At 38.7% G+C, this 9682-nt stretch overlaps 1 protein-coding gene across 1 annotated transcript; it reads left to right on the top strand.

Moving 5' to 3' along the window:
- Positions 1 to 1273: 1273 nt before the first annotated feature.
- On the top strand, positions 1274 to 9280 carry LOC136288739 (monocarboxylate transporter 13-like). The gene is made up of 4 exons (XM_066182249.1): positions 1274 to 1475; positions 5176 to 5319; positions 6448 to 7254; positions 9075 to 9280. The coding sequence occupies exons 1-4, from the start codon at positions 1274 to 1276 to the stop codon at positions 9278 to 9280; spliced, it is 1359 nt and encodes a 452-aa protein (XP_066038346.1).
- The last annotated feature ends 402 nt before the right edge of the window (positions 9281 to 9682 follow it).

The raw sequence follows: 9682 nt of genomic DNA, 5'->3' as shown, positions 1-9682 counted from the left end.
TTGTCAGAAGACATGACTACAGCTTGATATAATTTCTGTATTCTATTATAGTAAACTGAGCACGAATACAAGCATTAATGCTTCCAAAGTATTAGCCGTATTTGATAACTGAGAAAACAGGCACAGCAAGATCTAACAACTTGCTTAAGGTCACCCAGAAACTGTGGGAATGAAAACCTGAATCTTTCATACAGACCTCAACACAAGGCAGTCTGTCCCTCTCTTGTGGCTGTTCTGAGATTTTTTTAAGACACGCAAATATGTCCAGTGCCATGCCAGTCCAGACACATGGCAGTAGAATGATTTTGCTTCTGATCCCTACAAGGCTCTGATGGCTTCTTTTCCCCACCCTGCTGCAGTGATTCAGATCCTCCTGAGACTGTGGGGCAAATCACAAGACTAGTGACTGCTTCTTTGTACTGGATAATTTCAAGTGGTATGGATTCCCTCATGCAACTCATTTTTTCCCAGCTGCACACAGGGTAGATAATTTTAAGTATATAGTACATCCTCAGCTATCTCAAGTTCCCATTCTCCTCCTGAGATAGTTCTTTTTTGATCTTCTGCATCTTGTACAATATCCCTGCTCAGAATTTAGTATCCATGAAGAAATCAGAAAAATGTATGAATGTTTGTCTCCCTCCAGCCAGATCCTGTGTCCTCCATGCACTGCATGATTACTTCATGTTTATCAAAAAACTTTTAAGGGGAAATATACTTTTTCAGTTTGGGGTTTAATAAGATATTCTTGCCTATTATTATATTTTCACAAGGATAGATGTGCACTATATTGTCAAAAATGCTTGGCATTGCAGGAACTATTAATATTTGTAAATGCTAAAATGTTAAGGACTCTAAAATTCTTCTATCTTTGAAAATCTTCATGTCTAAATATTTTCCCATTGTCTTGTCTCCTTTGTTCAGATCTGCACGCTCCTTTTGTTTTCTTAACTCTGTAGTTGATTTTTTTTTAAGTTCTTTATTTAGTCTTCTGTCTCTTAGGGCATCTGTTCCCCAGGTAATATTTTCAGTCAAACCACTGTAACACATGTTGTATTTTAACTTGGTAATTACTTGTGTAATTCCTAGAATATTTTAATTAATTTCTTTAACAATGGGCCTTCTCCAATTCACAGATCTGCTAAAATATCTCATCACCATCACTACCACTCCAGAAAAAAAAAAAAAAAAAAAGAAGAAAAAAAAAAAACAACAACAACAAAAAACCCCAACAAACAACCAAGACCCAGATAAGATCCAAGAATTGGAAAAGATGAAGGCTAAGGACAGCAATCCACCAGACGGTGGCTATGGTTGGGTTGTGGTAGTGTCAGCCTTCATGGTGATGGGCCTCAGTGTTGCTGTCCTCAAGACTTTCGGTCTGTTCTTTGTTGAAATCCAGCAGCACTTTGATGAACTTGCAAGCACCACTTCCTGGATCACATCAGTAACCATTGCTGTCTTTCATTTAGGAGGTAGGTGGTAGTACTCCTCTAGCATTTTATTTTAATATTAACTACCTGAGCAAGTTTGGAAATCCTCCTTACAAAACCCCAAACCCAGAAATATATAAGGTCTAGACTTCCTTCTACAGAAAATACAGAAAATTTTCAGAAAATTGACATTTTTCTGCCTCAGATATGGAATGGGTTAATAACAGAACTCTATAGACACAGGAATTGATTGCCTGAAAAAAGTCATGTACCTAAACTCATGATTAAGTTTTGCTACAGACTTTGATTTAAACTCATTAGAGATAATTCTAATAGCCACAGAGGTTGTTGAATCAAGCTCTTAAACCAGTTTGTGCAAGTTCACTGATCTCAGAGTGACTTTCAATTCTTCAAAGCACTTCAAAATTCAAGAACCGTGACCCCATCTATCAGGTAAGCCATCTGCTACCAACATGATTCTCAGTCCTGCTTTTTCCCAGTTCTTTTTATCTTCACAAAGATCCCCTTTCTTTGCATGTATTACCAATTCTGTGTCTTCTTTGCCCCTTTTAGTATGATTCTAAGTTATTGATCTACCAGAAGACTCACAGAGTTAAAAAGAAAAAAAAATCAATTCACTCACAGAGAACTCAATAAAGACATGAGCACACAAGCAGAGAGTAGGGAAAGAGTGAGTGACCTACCTGAGTCAAAGGCAGTGAGCTATGGGAACAGGTCAAATACCACATCACACTAAATGAAGGACGGAAAAATAGGAAACATACTGTGTTTGACTCAGCTTGGTTGTTTAGAGAGTCCTTGGTACCCTTGTAATCTGCATGATCCTTTACATGATGTGAGGATTCCAAACATGTGCAGGCTTGAACCGTACAGAATTTGTGAAGTCTACTCTGCATATTCTCATAGAGATATATAGTTGCAATAGGTAAATATCCTTACATAATAAATGCTATCATAATTTTGTTTCTGAAGACACTTCATTGCATAGATGCTGTATAATTACATGCATCCTACTCAGTCCACACCTATCAGTATAATTGCTTGGAATTGCAGTACTTCCAAACATCAAGAGCAACTGATCTTTCTTTGAAAAATGTATTCAGAAGGAAAAAAAGAGTAACCCAAAGTCAAAGTAAAAAGATAAAATAAGTCTTGAGTTGAAAAGATTTTATCAGTTTTATAAACTGCTATCTTTGACGGGTGCTTTGCAGTGACAGATATAATTAACTGAAACAAAAAAACTGAAAAACCTGCTTCACAGACCACAGAAATGAATAAATGGTAATCTATAAATTTGGTTTACAAATTAGACATATCACTGACATATTGTGATACTATTTTGTCATTCAGGCATTTAAACTCCATGAGAAGAAAAAGCCAGTAAAGGAGAGAAAAACTTAACAGTCCTGTTTTAGTGGGAGGTTTTTGTTTGTTTGTTTGTTTGTTTGTTTGTTGTTTTGGTTTGGTTTGGGTTTGGTTTTTTGTTACAGCATATGTTTACATAGTATAGGAATGTATCAAGGAATAGAGCTTATGAGACAATAATATCAAGTATAAACCAGCAAAAATATATTTGCCTAGCCAGGTGTGAAGCCGGCCTACTTCAAGGAAGCCAGCTATTATTTTCAACAGAAATTGTTTTTCATCCTTTGAAATCCTTCGCAAATAATCCTCTTTCAGTGAATAAACATTCCAAACCCCCTCTGTATAGTAACTTATAAATATCTCAAGTCAATACATAATTGTCCTCATCTTCTTCTGGCTTTGCTTCATTTTTAGGGACGACAAGACTTCCTGAAGAAGATCACCAGAGCCTCCAGTTCTTTGGGCATGTTTCCTGGCCTGGCTTAGTCTTTCTTAATATGCATCTCTGGGACACCTTAAGTGTCACTTGGCTCAGTATGAAGGATGATCACTGAATTATTTTTTTTTTCCTTTTTGGATCCTTTAAACAGCAGGTCTGTTTCTTGTGTCGAAGGAGAGCATGTGCTTCCACTCCCAAGGTCTGCACTTACAACAGGCTGTTCAGTTTACCACAGCAAGGATCCTCCCCATCACCTTCACCAGCCTTCTCTCGGTACTGATGTACACCTCCCAACACCTCCCAACACCTTCCTCTTTGCACTCTGGTTGTCATCCCTCCCTATTGCTTCTACATTTTCTGTATGTTGCCCTTATCCTTTCAGACTCTGGAGTCAAGATATTTTTCCCCATTTCTAGTTCTGTGGCTAGCTTCTTTCTTTCTCTTGCTACCCCATGTTTAATTTCTACCTGTTTATTCTCCTTATTTAGTATTTAAAATTTGAGATTTGGTCATATTTCTGCTCCAGCTGCAGATCTTTTTCTTGTCTTCAAGAACTTTCATGGATTTTAACCTGTGTCTACTTTTCTGTTCTTTTTCTCATCATATTGTATGATTCACCAACTCTATGTACTTTATCATGTCTTATCGACTACATCTTAAGATAATGACCAAATTTCAGTATAATTTTTACATACTTATAAAATTATCAGATTTTTACTGTAAAAGCTGATGAGACATTTGAGGTTTGTATAACTCCTGCCAGGTCTGCCTGCTGTCAGACCACGTATATTTTGCAGATTTTTTAACAACTAATATTCTGTCAGGTTTATTTCACTCATCCTAGCTACCAAATTCTCTTAATTCTGATCTTAACACAGGTGAATGTACAACAACCTGCCCCTACAAACTACTACGAAACCTTCCTTGCTGGCTGCTCTCTCTTAATCATTGTCTTCCTACTTATTTCAATTTAGAATGATGGTCCTGGTTAACCGAATTCAGTTTTATGCACGAACTCCAGTTTCAAGGATATTTAACAGAAGTAGGGAGCTGGTTCATGCCAGGCGGTCCTTGGGAACCCCCTAGTGGTCGTGGCTATTTAAAGAAATCCTAGGGCCTTGACCTCGACTCTGCGATGCTGATGGAGAAAACAGCAGGCAGTAAAACTGATCCTTAATTAAGCAGAAATATCCCTGGCATTTCAGGTGTTGCCAGACAGTGACTGGAGACCAAAAGCAGCTGCTGCACCATCAGATCTGTACCACCTGCAACTTTGCCCTTGTGTTGAAGAGCCCCTGCACTCTGTTTAGAGAAACTGTACCACCAAATAAAGATTTAAGAAATGAACTGCCAGTTTTCTGTTAAAGTATTACCACAAAATAAACCCTAATTTTTTGTCCTTTATAAACTTTTAAAATTCCATTAAGAGTTGATTTTTGCAAAATTTTAGAACGCAAAAGTCAGTTTTCTCCAGAAAGTTTTCATGCCGGCCATATCAGTAACACATTCTCAATAGTACAATATTTATAGATGAATCTATAGGTTCTGTGGCTGAAGTTTCACTTTCTGCTAAAACAGTCCATGGGGTTCTGTCTAGTTGGCAGGTGTATATTTATATGAAAATTGGTACAACTGTCCTACTACAAGGAAGGCACTATAATGCTCGTTCCCTTTAAAAGAGTCCACATATGTTGAATATATTTTCAAATCTGTGCCTCAGGCACAGTCATTTTTCTATCAGCAAGGATAAAATTTTGAAATTTTGATTGACCTCCTACCCCATCCAGCAGAATGAAGGCTGTTTGTGTCAAGCATTATAAGGGTAGACCTCCTCAAAATGTTTTATTAATTTGGCCATGTTGATCAGAGTAATGTTCCTAATGTGTTTTTCTTTCTCTGATTTTTCTGCTGATCCAGCCCCTGTTGCCAGTTCACTGTGTATACAATATACCCATCGGACCGTTGTGATCACTGGAGGACTTCTAGCTTTTTCAGGAATGGCACTGGGATTTTTTGGGCTCAACATGGTCTGGATGTATGCAACAACTGGCTTCCTACAGGGTATGAATTTATGGCTTTATGGCTTTCTTCCACCAGCAACTTATTTGAGGGTGCTAGTGGTAGGAGTTTTAAAATCTATTGTATCTATTTTGACTTTATGAGCAGCCAGAATAAGCAATGCTCTTTAAAAGTGATTTCCCTTCTGTCCCACTCTGGAAATAAGAATTTGTACAGGAAACCTGCAACGACAAAGAAGACAAATATTTAGATGCCAGTAATTTACACTGCAAATTATATGCAAGCAGGAAATTGTTTTATTTTTCACTCAGAGATAAGAGCTTTGTGAAAATTTAAAAGAATCTTCATAAAGGGTGCTGAAGTAAAAAGATATGGAGATCCAAATTCCACACTTTCTATCAACATATCTTATGTTTTGAACAGCGCCTAAGGCTTTCATTTAATTCCAATCCTTTCCTTCACTCCAGGAAAAACCAGGCCAGAAAATTGTCTCCAACAGCTAGTAGATTTTCCTGGAACAGGAAGCAAAGCTAGCAGGGAATAAAATAAACCATTCTGAATTCCACACTGGATGCCTGAGAAAATGTCTGGAATTTGAGCCCTTTGGCAGTCCTGGGTTGCCAAAGAGTCTAGGGAGCCATCAAAAAAACCCTAAGTTAGAGCGGGTTTTAAGTTTGCTCAAAGCAGTCGAGCAAGAAAATGAAGAGCAAACAGAGGCAATAAACCAGCTTCATTCATGTCCTGTCTCACTGTCTACCCTGAACACAGCTCAGCTTCATCCGCTATTCTGACCTAGTACCAACTTTAACACAGACAGCATGGACACTGAGATATGTCTAGCTTCAACCCCATGACCATGTGATTTCTCACACACTGACAAAGCTGTGAAACCAACTTTTTTTTTTTTTTTTTTTTAAAGTGAGAATGTAATAATGTATATACTTCATGTTCTCCTTTTTCACTTGAACATATACAACTTACAGAATAGAATGTCACAAATATTCCCTTACATCTACTCCAGCTAAGCTCATACTTCTTCTAGGCAAAAAATGTTTTATTTCTGACGCTTTTAAACCTTGCAAATGTAGAAGCACTGACTGCTTTAATTTCCACCTTCACAAAATACCTCAATAGTGTCTAACCAGTGCTATTTGTATTGTTTTTTTTCAGGTCTTGGCATTTCTTTTTCATGGACACCAGCCATTAGCATTGTTAGCCACTATTTCTCCAAGAAAAGGGCTTTGGCCAATGCTATTGCCAGTGCTGGAGAATGTGCCTTTGCATTCATGTTTGGGCCATTTTTCCAGTGGTTGATTAGTCAATATGGATGGGAAGGTTCCCTCTTGATCATAGGTGGCATCCAACTCAATATTTGCATCTGTGGAGTACTGATGCGACCCCTGGCAAGCAGCTGCCTCCTTGAGGCCAGCCACTGTGAAACTGAAACACCATCTGGCAACAGTGCATCCAGGAGAGACAAAGAAGATACGTCTCCTTTCATGCACAAAACCTTCAACTGGATGCTTGTGAGGAGAACAGAATTTGTACTTTATGCCATTTTTGGTATATTAACTGCTATGGGCTTTTTTGTTCCTCCATTATTTTTAGTTCCACTTAGCTACAGACTGGGAATAGATGAATCATGGACTGCATCCCTCCTATCCATTTTGGCTATGGTGGACTTTGGAGGCAGATTGCTGTGTGGCTGGTATGCCAACCTCCATGTTACCAAAACCATTCATTTGCTGGCAATGACAATTACATTGATCAGTACTTCCCTGATGCTGTTGCCACTGGCTAACAATTACCTTTCCTTGGCAATATTCACTGGCTTCTACGGATTCTCCTTTGGTACAACAGTCGCCATTCACATTACAGTGCTGGCAGATGTTGTAGGCATGCCAGAATTTGACAGTGCTCTAGGGCTTTTCATGCTCATTCGAAGCACTGGAGGTTTTGTGGGGCCTCCTCTTGCAGGTAAGTTAAGACAACTCATTGCCAAATACAGTTTACAAGAAGAAAGGGGAATGGTAATACAAACTGAAAAGATCTGGATCTGCACTCAAATTTCCCCCTGTTTTAGCTCAGGGGAATCCGAGCCAAGAAGTATATAAAAACAAATAGTCAGTTTAAATCCTCTCCAAAATACCTTGCTCCCTCTCTTCTGTGTGATCTTAGAGATACCTTTTCATCAAGAAAGGAGGGATGAAAGGCAGGGTTACATGGTGGTCCTGCTTCCTGAATCCCACATAATGCCACTTGATGGCCTCCAACTATCTTGCTAAAAAAGCGTGCCTCTGGGACAAGGAGCAGACACACACTTTCAGAGAAGAAACTGAAATTTGAGACTAGTGATGTTGCACAAATGCTTGTATTGTTGGGAGGGTTTCTACAGAAGTTCAAATTGAACAGCCTGAAGCATTAGGCTGTGCAAACCTGAAGGAAATTTTCAGAGAAATGCCTAATGGTTTTAGACGGCATTTGAGCCAACTAGTATAATAAATAGGGAAGGCAATGCATAAGAACAGTGGGAAGAGAGACCAGACAATGAGCATATGGATTTATAGGCTTGCAACGAGATATAGTCATCTTGGAAAAATGCAAGACAAATGAACTGCAAGCTGTAGAGACTTTCAAAAGTGATACAGCAAAAAAAATTGACCAGTGTGACTTGTACAATGCAGATGTGAGTGCTCATCCAAAGACCATTGTTCATGTATTACAAGTCACTTTTGTGGTAATGACATCACTAATGGGTTGCAAATGAATCAGACTGAATACTGGAATATTTTCATTCACTTTTGAAAATACAGGAACCAGGAAGATTTGTAGAGGGTTTGCAACAGAACAGAATCAAAAATGTGTTGGAGAGATCTAAATAAAATACAGTTTATAGTGGCTGGTCACTAGTACTAATTATCTGGGAATCAGTGCGGCCCTTTTTCTCATATTTAATAAACTACAAAGAAGGTTTGGAAGAGCAGGAAACCCTAAGTGCCTCTCAAGCTCTCCTTTCCTTCTCTGAGTGAAAAATCTAAAAGTTTTGAGTTCATGGTTCCTGTGCCTATATAGGGCTGATCTTAGTTTAGAATGTGAGCTAGGGAATACCCTAAACGTGGACAAACTTCCCACAAGCAAGCAACCTTCATCAGCCCACAAAGGAATGTGCCATCATACCCACAGGGCAGCTGACACACTGCTGCAGTGCTGCTACTGGAGATTTTTCAGTATAATACACAATGGCATTACATATTTTGGTTGGCTTAAAGCTCCCTGAAAACCAAGGTCTTTTTGTTAACATCTGTGACTCTTTGTAAAATGATGAACCGGAAACCCACAATGCATCAGACAAATTCTCCAATTCTGTCTCCAGCAGATGAATCTCCTTTCCTGCTTTAAACTCACTTGTGCTGTAGTTATGGTCCAAATTACAGCAACTGGTGACAGCTACACCACAGAACATGGAGCTACTCATATACACAGCTGCACGGTCTGTCTTTTCTTTTTCTGCCAGTGCCTGCACTGTCTGCCACACTTTAGGTTGGAAAGTGCTTCAAACTGTGTAATTTATTGTTTCACTAGCAATTTCCATTTAAAAATCAACGAGATATCAACTGTGTTTCAAACTGAAAAATGCTATAGTGGGGTGATATTCCATGTGCTCATGATGTAGAAATCTGCAAGAAAAATATGTATCCAGCACACTACCTTTGTAAGAGGATATACTCAAACTGCTGAGCTAATTTATATTAGCCTGTTTTCCATCAATCATACTCCTGTCATTTGTTTCTTTCCAGGTCTGATTGTGGACGTGGCTGGAGATTACAGAGCAGGCTTCTACATGGCAGGGGCCACTCTTGCCCTATCAGCTGGATTTTTAATTGTTTTAGATCAACTTCAACAGAGAAAAAAAAGAGGAAGCAAGATTAGAACTAAACCAGAAAAGTCAACATTACCTTACCCTTCCCTCGATATCCTGAAACATCAAACCAGATGGTATTGAGAGCACAATGTAGTGGTGTAACTACATGAGACATCTGACAGCATTTCAGGACATATGGAAGTGTTTTATTTTTGCCAAACTCACTAATTTACAAAAGAATGGAAGTTTCAGGTAGGAATGTTTGAAACAAAGGAAGAAAGTAATTAATTTACATGCAAACTAGAGCAGTAACCATTACTATATTATTTTGATATTGCAGTTGCATTTTGACTATGCAAGTTTTCAGGGGAGTCCCATGAGGCCATGCTAAATGAACTAGGGAAACCATGGTCTAAATTAAATTGCCATGAAGCATGTGTGCAGCAGATAGGAACTCTAACCCCAGATGCAGACTGCAGCTATCACTGAAAAAGAGGCATCAGCTCACAAATGTTTACTTGGGGAAGTAGTGCCCAGTATTTT

Source organism: Chamaea fasciata, unplaced genomic scaffold (genome assembly GCF_029207755.1).
Source record: "Chamaea fasciata isolate MVZ Bird 193981 ecotype frontalis unplaced genomic scaffold, bChaFas1.0.hap1 SCAF_4, whole genome shotgun sequence".
NCBI lineage: Eukaryota > Metazoa > Chordata > Aves > Passeriformes > Sylviidae > Chamaea > Chamaea fasciata.
The sequence above is the reverse complement of the archived record's forward strand: the minus strand, read 5'-3'. Positions and strand labels throughout refer to the sequence as shown.

Coding starts and splice junctions, on each gene's coding strand:
- LOC136288739 (XM_066182249.1), top strand. CDS start 1,274: ATGAAGGCTAAGGACAGCAATCCACCAGACGGTGGCTATGGTTGGGTT. Junction 1,476..5,175: donor TGCTGTCTTTCATTTAGGAG/GTAGGTGGTAGT, acceptor CTGCTGATCCAG/CCCCTGTTGCCAGTTCACTG. Junction 5,320..6,447: donor AACAACTGGCTTCCTACAGG/GTATGAATTTAT, acceptor GTTTTTTTTCAG/GTCTTGGCATTTCTTTTTCA.